Source organism: Numenius arquata, chromosome 3 (assembly GCF_964106895.1).
Source record: "Numenius arquata chromosome 3, bNumArq3.hap1.1, whole genome shotgun sequence".
NCBI classification, from domain to species: domain Eukaryota; kingdom Metazoa; phylum Chordata; class Aves; order Charadriiformes; family Scolopacidae; genus Numenius; species Numenius arquata.
Window position 1 is genome coordinate 71,676,781 of NC_133578.1, and position 12,955 is coordinate 71,689,735.

General features: G+C 39.6%; 1 protein-coding gene across 1 annotated transcript in view; it reads right to left on the reverse strand.

Moving 5' to 3' along the window:
• FAM135B (family with sequence similarity 135 member B) overlaps positions 1-12,955 on the reverse strand; it is a 132,032-nt gene that overhangs the window by 25,538 nt on the left and 93,539 nt on the right. Inside the window, exon 7 of the mRNA XM_074144951.1 lies at positions 937-1,090. Within this exon, the coding sequence (XP_074001052.1) occupies positions 937-1,090 (154 nt within the window). The remainder of the gene's footprint in view (positions 1-936; positions 1,091-12,955) is intronic.

Genomic DNA, 12,955 nt, shown 5'->3' on the forward strand with positions numbered 1-12,955 from the left:
CTATAAAGCTCATAAGTCTGTAAAGTACAATGTATTATGTTTGATAGTTCTTGTACACAAGCACTACACAGCGAAACTGGAAAACGGTTTTTACTTCCTTTTTAAATCTACTGGCCAATGCAATCGACTCTCCTAAAATAATTGTCTCTGCAAAATAACAAACTGATAACTTCAAAACCTGTATTCAGAAATACAAAGACATAAAAACACAGATGTGAAATCATGAGCCACATTCCTTGAATTCATAGAAAGAGGTGGGAGAGCAAGAATTCGTCAGGGACGTGCCTCATTTTCACAGGAGCTCATGCTGTCATTACAAACATGACTAAACACAAATTACAGAGCTCTGTCACACAAATCCAGCCAGCCAGCACTTCCACATTGGACCCAACATGCCTGACCAGCCAAAAAAAGCTTCTGCCAAAACCAGAAAATCTATTAAACAATCGAATTAGGAAGAAAAACAGAATCATTTTAAAAAGCAAGTTGCAATTATGTAATTGGCAGGGAAGAAATACATTGCAAATTGTAGATCAGGGAATATGTTTCAAAAACACCCATATCACCTTTCAGATTTTTCTTTTCAGTTTTTAAAAAAATGTTAGAGTCTTCCCCAGATCTCATGGCAATTCAGAACTGGATGTTCAAGTCTTCAAAAAGCAACTGAGACCAAAAATCACTGAAAGGCAAGTATTTTGACAAATTTATCAAAACATTTCACCCCTCTACACATTAAGCCACCTTCAGTTCTTATAAAAGGATGTACATAAGCTGAGAAGGCACGTCTAACAGTGTGACAAAAAAAAACACTAATCAGAAAACAGGGATAAAAATCCTCTAAAATCTATGAACAGCCCAAGAATTTTGGGACTAAAATGTGTATTGAAAATGCAGCATTATACAATATTTAGTGATTTTAAATGTCTGTTCACCTACCCAACTTCAGCTGCGGTAAATCAGGAATCTCCTTCATTATGACAGTGTAGTACACGTGAAGTCCTCTTTGAGCATTCAAGAGCAGAAGGCAGAGGTCCTTATGCCATTTGTATGCGTGCTGCATGCAGTTTTCAGATGGGACGTAAAAGCTGCCCTGCGTAACAAAAGATCAAGAAAATGAAATACAGAGATTAAAAATTCACGGTCTCCATTTGCCCTAGAGGTTTCCACAAAAATCCAGTTGTGGGCAGCCTTTCATTTCTAATCAAGCAACAGAGAGAGATTTTAAGCATCCCTACCTCCTAGCCACCTAACAAGCTACGTGTTACCCTAATAGTACCTCATTTTACATTTATGTTTTGCCCAAACCATACTGAAACTATCATAGAATCACAGAATGGTTAGAGTTGGAAGGGACCTTAAAGATCATTGAGTTCCAACCCCCCTGCCATGGGCAGGGACACCTCCCACTAGACCAGGTTGCTCAAAGCCCCATCCAGCCTGGTCTTGGCTATTAGGCCCCAGCAGCGCTGTTACATGTACAAGGACCCTCAGTCCAAACAGTCCGAGAAAGAAGTCTGTTTCTGTCCTTCATGCATGTCCCACTGTGGAGTCGATGTCTCCCCACAGCGTAGGTAGTGCTGTGCAAAAACACATCCTCTCTGGTATAGCAGGAGGGCTGGAAAGGACTATAAGGATGGCTACATTCACTTTCCTTTTTCCTCATATCCTCTTATCCCCTTCTGCTAATATTGTAGCTTGATGGCACGAGGGTGTGCTTTGTTATGATTATTAGTGAAAAAATTGCATATCAACTAATATGAGCCACTCTGTACTGCAGGATCAAAGTCTGGATTAGTGTATCTCTTGTGGGAGAAGATGTAATTAGACAGATCACAATGTGTTTAATACAAAAGTTTCCCAAACAACACATTTACACTTAGAACATAAGGTGAGTTTGCATTAGGATGCCATAAATCAAAAGTTTTCACTTCTGTCAAAAAAACACTTCTTCTATAAATTACTTGTATTTGAAATTTGTACTGCTCAGATTGAAAATAAAACTATTTATCAATCTGTGGTTTTGTGCCCAGGATTTCATGGAGAGTTGGAAGGAGTAGTATGAAAACTATCAATAAGAGCTCATATTTCTGAGGTCTCTGTATATGCATCTTATAATTTTTATCCAACGATGCAGTAGAAAAGTGTGTGAGCACTTGCAATCAGTGCTTATATCTGGTTGTTGTTCCCCCAAACAGAAGCAAGTTATCTGTATTGCAGGAGAAGAAAGGGTTATGAAAAGAGCAGTGAGAAAGCCACCAAAGTGCTCTGTCCTTGAACTCTATGAAACAACAAGTAAACAGAGAGTATGTCTGGATCTGCTTTTTACAGCATATGGGCTGCACCAAGGCACCAGGATAGGACTCTTCACTGTTGCACGACTATGGAGAAACATGAACAATCTGCAATTTAGTCCACTACTGATCACCGATGGGGTAAGAATACAATTCCTACATACCAACTAGGTTCTGACTGCCCTTTTGGACCCTGACAGTCCCAATAGCTATGCGTCTCCAGGAGCAACAGTGAAGACTCACCAACCACACACCAACACCACTCCTGTGTTGTTAGAATCATAGAATTGCCTTGGATGGAAGGGACCTTTCAGATCATCTAGTCCAACCATCAACCTAACACTGACAAAAAACATCACTAAACGTATCTCCAAGCACTACTATGTCTACCTGTCTTTCAAATACCTCCAGAGATGGTGACTCAACCACTTCCCCGGGCAACCTGTTCCAGTGCTTAATAACCCTTTCAGTGTAAAAGTTTTTCCTAATATCCAATCTAAATCTCCCCTGGCGCAACTTGAGGCCATTCCCTCTTGTCCTATCGGCTGTTACCTAGGAGAAGAGACCAATCCCCCACCTCTCCACACCTTCCTTTCAGGTAGTTGCAGAGAGCAATAAGGTCTCCCCTCAGCCTCCCTTTCTCTAGGCTGAACGACCCCAGGTCCCTCAGCTGCTCCTCGTAAGACTTGATCTCCAGACCCCTCACCAGCTTAGTTGTTTTCCTTTTGACTTTCTTAAAACCTGTATTTCATGCCTCTCAGCTGGAGCTGGGATGTTTTTCTAAGCTTTCTCATGCAAATCTTCAAGATGTTAACTAGCATTCTGTGGTAGACACAAAGAGAACTGCTCCTCTTGACCCACAAAGAAATGGCTGATGATAATTGAGGGAGGTGGTTGTTCTTGGAAGGTTTCAAAACCCCCAGCCTCAGCATGAATCTATTTTACTCTCACCATGGAATATAGAAAAAAGGAGCATAAAGCAATGCTGCTGGAAACAATAGAAAATTGGAAGTGGATTGATACACAATGTCATGAAAAAATGTCCTCTTTTATAATCCATTGCTGAATTTTTCAGGCAAAAATTACTCTGGCATTTAAATGCTGCACTGACAAGCAGAAGAAAAAATGTGGGATAATTTCATAGTTCATACCAATACTATAACGTGGCATTGTTGTGCAAGGCTACACTTTAATAGGTCTATTTTCAGCCTTTCTTGGCATAGATTACTGTTTAAAACTAAAAATAAAAAGTAATAGGAAAATGCAACTGCACTCAAAAAATGTGTGAATTGAAGGTTTTGAAAATCTGTTTTAAATTCTTTAGTATTTGCCCACTTCTCTTATTGCTTTTTCAAATTTGACCTCAGTTGAATTAATGAAAATTCTTAGACACCAGATAGTTCAACCTACCGAAGCACAGGGTTTAGAAGAGTACACTTTGCAAAGATTCACACAGTAGTAGAACACAGAATGGGGAAAGAACCGTTACAAAAAAACACATAAAACCAGTTCATTGAGCACTGTATGTTACCAACATAACTTGGTCATTATTGTAGAAAATTAGAATAATTTAGGCCTGGAGGGACCTCTGGACATTATCTAGTCCAACTGCCTGTTTAAAACAGGTCCACTCCGATCAAGTTGCTCAATGTTGTGTCTTGCTGAGTCTTGAACATTTGTGAGGAAGTAGATTCCACCACCTCTCGTGTTTCAGTGTTTTACCACCTTCACAGTATTATTTTTTCCTTGAATCAAGTAAGAATTTCCCAGATTTCAACTACTGTGTGTTGCCTCTCATCCTATTGTCATGCACCATCAAGACAAACATGACTTCATCTTCTCTTTGTTCTCAGAGAGTTGTAAACGGCAGTAACATTCCCCCTGATTCTTCTCTTCTCCAGACTGAACAAGACCAGTTTTCTTGGCTTCTCCATGTACATCATATGCCCTGCCCCCTGACTATGTTAATGTCTTTTCATAGAACCATAGAATCATTCAGGTTGGAAAAGACCCTTGGGATCATCGAGCCCAACCATCTACCCTACTCTACAAAGTTTTTCCCTACACCATATCCCCCAACACCACATCTAAACGACTCTTAAACACGTTCAGGGATGGTGACTCAACCACCTCCCTGGGCAGTCCGTTCCAGTGTCTGATCACTCTTAACTGTGAAGAACTTCTTCCTAATGTCTAGTCTAAACCTTTTGCTGGACTGGATCCAGTAAGTCTATAGATCTCTTGTATTGGAGAGCACAGAACTGGACACAGTACTCCAGATGTCTCACCAGGGCTGAGGAGTGGGGAAGGATCACCTCTCTCAGACTACTTGTAATGCTCTCAGGGATGCTGCCAGGACTTATCCTTTTTGGCAGCACTGTTATCTATACCAGAGAGCTTGAAACGTATCTGCTTTTGTTGAGAAGTATTTAAATTTTACTGAAAAGATGACTCCTAGATCTTCTTTCTCTTCCTGTCCCAGATCTCTGGGAGGAATATCTGTGTCAAAGAAAGGTTCTGTGCTTTGGGAATACCATTGCATGGTGGGAACAGCACTGGACAATTGCAATTCAGGGCAATATCGAACTGGCGCAGTCCAGGCCATGCCACGGATGAGTAAGAGGCCATATCATTAAGCTGAAGGATTTTGATGAAATTGTTAAACGACAACTGACTTTGAAACCCTGTTGTTTAATAGGAACATCCATCCTAATTTGAAAAATCATCTTGTCAAGGTGGAAAGTGAGCGTGATTGATAGAAAAAAAGACACCAAGCTCCAAATCTCTGGTCCCTCAGTGACTTTAAGATGTTACTGCTCTCACAGGACCGTTTCTTCTGAAAGTTGTCACACACACAGAGGAGGCAGAGCAGGACACAACAGTGATTATTAAACCCACCTCAGGGACAGTTTAAGCTAATGTGAACTAAGGTCTGAGCATCCTCATCTGCAGGGATCCCAGCAGGACAGGCATCTGTCAGATGATGCCACTACAAACTGCTTCAGCTAAATCAGCTTATCTGTCACCATCCAGTAAGCTGAGAAATGTCAAGAAATGTCTTCCTTTGGGATGGCCCGAAGATTGCAAACCTGCCACATTTGTGATTTTAATTGCATCTTCTTCCGTGCATTAATTTAGGTGGTCCCCTATTTCCTAAGTTATAGCCTGAAACAGACACTCAGTCTACAACACCAACAAATCAAGTTCAGTAACAAACATGATACACGCTATTCTAAGGAAAAACACTGCTGTAAAACTAGCAGTCAGGAAAACGAGTGGTTGTGACCCATTAAACAGCTACAAAGTGTTCAGTTCTCTGGGTTTCTTCAATCAGGAGGACAGGCATCTTATATTCCAAAGAATTTACTTCTGGTTAAGACAAAACTCCTATGGAAACAGAAGTTCACACTGAAGCTGACAATGCCAGCTTCTGCAAAGCATGATGGCTGTCCTGGCCTTGTAATATCCATTGTAAAAATACAAGTTAACTTCCTTTGTAAAGAACCTCATGACCTTCTGAGTTACTTCCTTCAGTCTACTGTTATTTTAATCTCATTAATTTGTAGGTAGACAGATTTTTTCTACGCTAGTTGTAAAATGCACCCGCATTGATTTCCTTTTCCCAGACCCCCTCTGTCTGTAACAGCAGACTGTATCTCTGGCTTTTGCCCTTTTCTACTTCTGAAAATTTGGGGAGCAAATGAATGCCTGACAAACCTTCATTTCAAGATTTACCACCTAAAGGTACTCTGATAGCAGTGATGGATGACAACGCAGAAGCTAATAGTACTGACACCAGAGAAAAGTATGACTTCTATTGTGCCAACATCATCAGAGGCAAAATAGATCAAAAAAGCCAAGACATGATGGCAACAGAGGCAGTCAGGAAAACAATGCAAACAACTGCAAATAATGTGGATAACTGTAGGCTCTGCACTGATTTGCTTAAAGAACTGTTCCTGGGGTGTTTTTTTTTCCTGTGATGTTTGAAAGAACATCAGCTGTATTGATCCCAGATAACAAAAAAATAAAACAAAGTTGTCCCATCAGCTGCCAAATGAGATTATTTTCCAGCGCCTATCTGATGAACTCAGCAAAGATTCCTTTCTTGGTTGAGCAGGTTACCAGCAGGGAGGTAGGCATATTACCAGTACTGAACTAGTCCTGTGAGTATTAGATTTGAAAAGATGGAGACAAGGAGGTTGATAAGGTTGTAGTTTGTCTAATCTCCAATAGAAAATGATTATTTTTGTTGTGGTCCCCAAACTAAAAGGGATGCATCAAACTGAGTGTATTAGATGGAAAGTAAAATTAAGAACCTCATCCTCATCCTTGATCACTATGTTACCACTCTGCATATCATAAAGGATGGAGATATATCCCCATATAATAAAAGATGGAAATTCTCCTTAGCCCTACTTTTGTTGTGAATGTATTTATAGAAACATTTTTTATTGTCTTTTACAGTAGTAGGCTGATTAAGTTCTAATTGGGCTTTGGCCCTTCTAATTTTCTCCCTGCAGAACCCCACAACATCTTTGTAGTCCTCCTGAGTGGCCTGCCCCTTCTTCCAAAGGTCATAAACTCTCTTTTTTCCTGACCTCCAGCCAAAGCTCCCTGTCCAGCCATGCCAGTCTTCCCCACTGGCTCCTATTTCCACAGATAGGGATGGCCTGCTCCTGCATTTTTAAGACTTCCTTCTTGAAGAATGTCCAGCCTTCCTGGACACCTTTGCCCTTCAGGACTGCCTCCCAAGGGACTTTGTCAACCAGGCCCCTAAATAGGCCAAAGTCCAGAAGTCCAAGGTACCAATTCTGCTAACCCCCTTTCTTATGAGAATCAAAACCGCTATCATTTCATGATTGCTGTGCCCAAGACAGCCTCCAACCATCACATCACCCACAAGTCCTTCTCTGTTCACAAATGACAGGTCCAGCAGGGTGCCTTCTCTAGTCAATTCAGTCACCAACTATCTTTCACACACTCCACGAACCTCCTAGATGGTTTCCTCTCTGCTATATTGTATTTCCAGCAGATATCCAATAAGTTGAAGTCACACATGAGATCATGGACTAGGAGACTTCCCCCAGCTGCATACAGAATACTTCATCTGTCTCTTCATGCTGCTTGAGCGGTCTGTAACAGACTCCCACCATGACATCTGCCTTGTTGGCCCTTCCTTGATTCTTACCTATAAACACTAGACCCTTTCATCACCATCGTCAAGCTCTAGACAGTCAAAACACTCCTCAACATACAGGGTTACCCCACCACCTCTTCTTCCTTGCAGAAAGTCTTCTAAAGAGTTTATAGCCATCTATCGCAGTGCTCCAGCTCTGTGAATCATCCCACCAAGTTTCCCTGATTGTAACTATATCATAGTTTTCCAGCTGCACAATGGCTTCCAGCTCCCCCTGTTTGTTGCCCATGCTGTGTGCATTGGTGTAAATTCACTCCAGTTGGGCTACTGATCCCACCACCTTCACTGGGGAAGAAGCCCTAATTCCTATCGGACTGTTCTCAAGTACTTCTGTGGTTTCTAGTGCAACGACAACATTTACTTCCTTGCTGCTGTATGTATCTCCATGTATCTCCATCCCCTGAGTTCAACTTCATCATGTTCTGCAAAGCTAAATCCCAACACAGGACTGTCACTATCCCTCGTCCATCTCTCTTCTAACATCTTCTTCTAGATTTACCCAGCCAAGTGAAATAGCCTACAAAATCAACAACTCCAAACAAACTGAATATTCTTGACAGTATCCCTGCTGAATACATTTAAATAAATCAGCCTTTGAAATGAATAGGTGTCCTGTGCAATGGTCTTTTCAGTCAACAGATTTCTGCTATAATTAGAGTGTATTACTTTATAAATGTACTTTTCCTTTATTAGAAGAGAAAGGAAAATTACTTGAGAAAAGCAAACACTGTAATTAAATAAGGTTCATGCCAATTCATTATTCAAATGCAGAGAACAATTTGTGAATATCCACTTCCAGTGTAGTAAATCCATCTAATATCAAAAGGCACCAATTGGATTTTACGCTTTGTAATATACAGTAAGTTGCTTGTATTTGTTTTGTATTAAAGTAATTTCACAAGCTACGTTAACTGTGCGCAACGTTCAACAATAGAACTAACAGTTGGTACATCAGACCCTTTATATTTAATCTAATTCAAAACAGCATTTCATAATTCAGATTCAAATTCAAATTGCTTGTCGGGAATTTTAAGATACTAAAAAGCCATTCAAGACTAAACAGACAAGATATGCAACCTCCAGCGGTATTTCATATGTGGCAGAACTAGCCTAGTTTGCCTACTTCTGGTGAAGATCAAGAGAACTGCTAGAAAGAGAGGAGCAAATCTCAGCATCCCGAGATGAGTGCAGTTGCTGAGAGCACAGTGTCTGCCCATTTGTCTGCATGCCCATGTTGGTCAGCTAATATATAAATTTTGTTCTAGCTTCAAACCCACTGACCGAGGAGTTTCTTCGTCTTTACTTTGGAGAGCGTTTTCTAAGATAGGAGATTTCCTGTTATTTGGTGGTTGGAAAGGAAATTATTGTTATGGCTTGAACGAATACATTAGTGTTTACACCTCATTATCATTTTTTGAAAAAAGAAAGAGGATTAAAAGATAACAATTTCTGGTAATTAGGGATATGACTGAAGCATACGAGCATGTGAATACTCTTTCACATGTGTAGGAACACAAGTGACAGAAAGAGATATTTTTATTTTATAATTAAGAAAAAAAGGGCAAAATCTGAAACCATGCCATAGTTCAGAGACATGAAAGTCCAAAGTGGCCAGCTTGTGGATGGCATCCTGTGGTGACATCTCCTTAGCCTGGTTTCCTCAGCAAACACCGCACGTTCAACCCTGATCTCTGTGTCTGTGTCACTCTGACAGGGCAGCCCGCAATTTATTCTAAACGGTGGCTGAATTTAACCTTCTTAGAGAGACATGAAGAAGTCCCCAAAACATTAGATGTCTAAAGGTGTCATGAAAATGGGCAGCCAAGAAAGAAAAGGGACTTGAAATATTTGTCTAACAGAAAGACTGTAGACTATATATAACAGGCACAGTACACAAACCTTGATCCTATCTGACGGAAAAACAATACATCCCTGTGTTCTCCATCTGTCAGCAGCAGATCTGTGAACACAGAACTTTCTCAAGGGATGGGTGACAACCACTTAAGCCAGCTCCTATAAAACTCATTCCTCTAATAACTGCTAACAGGAAGACAACATGCTGATGGGAGAAACAGTTAACGGAAAATTGGGAAAATTAAGTACCTTCCATCAAACAAAGTGAAACCTAGAAACAAACATGTAAGATAAACAGATATACCGGACTAGGATGCACACTAGAATGTGCGTATTCTATCAACATAATCAACTGCCTTTCTTGTATTGATTTACAAGTCTGTTATATGACATGATGGTTCATTACCCAAAGCTCTAAAAGAAAAATAAAATCACTTTATTATATTTACCTTTGATTTATATGACACTAGCAACACTAATCAAAAGTGTCCATAAAGGACAATAGTTAGAAAGGCATTGACGATGTATGGAACGATTTATGCTTTGCTTCTCACTAAATCTGTTATGTAAGAAAATGGTATTTCATAAAATACAAGATGCAATTTAATACTTATATTAACTCTTAGAGTTACTTTGTCAAAACCACTGGGATAATAATACAGTAGAAAAAATATGTGAGATTAGAGTCAGATTTTGTGATAATTTACACATTGTACAAAATTAGCAGGTACAAAGTATTTGACTTGAGATCCATGAAAAACAGGAACCATTAGGTTTGAAAAAGAGCCATCCTCTGAACAGGCAGAAGATAATTATCCTGGTCAGGTCTAATGGTTGTGTCTCAGGGTTTCAATACTCTAGGTTACTGTTCAAAACACAAGCTGTAGGTTACTACATTACAAGTGACTGAGAAAAAAGTGGTCAAGAAAGTATTTGACAGGAGAATTTCCATCTAAAAATGGCATTCTAGCAAAACGAATATGCTTCACAGGTCACATTAAAGTTTCCCTTAAAGTCCTTCTAGAAGAAAAATCTACTGAAACACTGATAAAGTTCCAAATGTCTCACATTGACACTTTTAGAATAAATTGTTTTGATTTGTAATTTTAAATACAACTTTTGGCTTTTTTTTTCATTTTCTATTTCATCAAGATCATGTTTAGATAGCAGGATATCCTACAGTTTAAAGGTCCAAAACAAAACGAAAAGCTTTCTTCTATGCACAGGAGTTTTTGTCTATTGTGTTTTTTTTCCAGATTTTTCTTTTAGGGGGCACTTCACAATTTTTTAACTTCTATTTATTAGAAATGAAGCCAATTCTGAAATCTGCTCAGGTTGTATTAAATCTCTTTCCCACATCACTTTGAAAACTGACTGGATTCTGGAAGTCAAGTTACATCCTAATATATAATCACAAATGTCTACAATCGTGACGGCTCTTCATATAAAAGGACACATGAGTATTCTATAGAAGTCTTAAAAAGTTCTGATGATGATGAGTAAGAAGGGAAAAAACTACACTTCCTCCACCTGATCTCTAGGGTTATACACCACCACAGGGAAAATTAAAGCCATAAAAAAATTTCTTTAGCAGTAAATTAAGCACTGGGGAAGATGCCTCATGAAAGTTAGAGCAGGTGTCTGACAGGAGGCATACTTCTTCCAAGAAGAGCACTGAATCATCTGGCACAAGAAAAGTCATATGCTTTCCTTTCCCTCTGTTGGATATATGCATGAAAATTAGACGTATTAGTCCATATTTTCATCTTGTTGTTATTAAGAGTTTGTGTAGGGAACATTCACAAAGCACACTGAAGCATACTTTGACTAAGAGGTGATACAGCAATACTAAATAGTTATTTTATGGGGAAAAACCCAGTAGTTGATTTTCAAACAGCTTGACAATAATTATTTATGCAAAAAAGGGGTCAGCTTAGATGTATAGATAGAGGCATAGACAGATATATACATATACAAAAGCTGGTCTTTATATGTAATTTTCAATTTAATATTTATAAGTACACACACAGACACACTCATACAGTGTGTATTCACACCTCATAAACAAAGTAACACAGAGGAGGCATCAAAAAAGGGCCTTAATACGTTGTCCTTTCTGATTAAAGAGAGTCCTTGCTGCTCACTCGCAGATAAGGAAAGCAAATCCACTCCTGTTGCTGCGATCAAACAAGGACCCCTGAGCTGAAGACCTGTCTTGTTATCACACACCGCTGCAGGCAGCAGGCATAAAACCAGTCAGGTTTTAAAAAGGACACTTGTTAACATATTTTTGTCTCTCCCACCTGAAGGTACACGCTCACACATACAGGAGGAGATTCTGTTCCGTGGCCAAGTGCAATTGTGACATTAAAATTGGCATTCAGGACAACAGAAAGTACCAAAAAGGTTTCGATTCAACTTTTACACACAGCAACAGGGAAGGATACGTTCCGCTGCTGCTCTGGCTGGGGTGCAGGTTGCTTCACACTATGAGGTTAGCAGCTGGAGGAGGAATTTTGCTCTTTGCATCAATGCTATGGGCTGCCTGATACTAAATACATGAATAAATAAATAAATAAGTGCATCCCAGGATTTTACAGCATCCTAATAGTTTGGTTTTGTTTTTTTTTTTAAACTTTGCCATCAATTACATAGATGGCAATGATCAAAGCTCTGACATATATCCCAGTTTGCTCACATAGGAATAGTAAGGTTAGTTGCCAGCAAAACTTTGGACTGTAAAAATGTCCAGCTCATCTTATCACCCTGGACTGCCTCCATAGCACATAGATAAGCAGGTATTTTTGGAGCATTGTTCATCCCCTCTGCTTCAAATATTGATGTTATAATGCATTATTCCCTAGAAATGCTCCTTGCATCCTTCCACGGACTGTGTATGAAGGAAAATTAAACTAGAAGCTTGGCTGCAGACAATTGAGAGATGTGCAAGAAGTTCCACCCTGGTGCTTACTTAAAAAAAAAAAAGGAATTCATACAGCTTTGAACTGTCCTTTCTTAGTGATCTGTGACATTTTAGGTCTTAGAGGTAACAGAGCTTTTAATTTAATTTACTTTTTTAATTCTCCAGCTTTTGCAGCAAGAAATCAAGATTTAATTGAGCGTTTGTATTTATGTCAGCCTGGAAATACTGAAATATCAATGGCAATGAAAACAACACATGAAGATTAACAGGCCCTGTTTTTATATAGTGCTTGTCATTTATAATATCTGAAGTGCATCATAAATAAGTCAGTACCATTTTCGGTGCTTTACATTTGAGAAAACCACTGCTCAGAAAGATCATCTGAGCAACTCTTTTCAGGTGCAGGCAGAGGGAGAGACCTGCAGGACACCCTGAATTTGAATAGATATTTTCTTACCTCAAGCAGTAAAAATGTTTCAGACATAATGGTGCAGATTCTTCACCCAGTGGTAACCGGTGACTCCAAGAAGGTGACAACCAGTCCCAGGGCACGTGTCTGTCTGAGTTTCTTGGAAATCCTCTAACTTAGAGTAAAAGCAGGAACCGGAGGGACCTGAGACGGAAGTGAAGAGGTGTGTAGGGAAGTGAAGATCCACCTTGTGTTGTCACCGAATTTCACTGAATTTC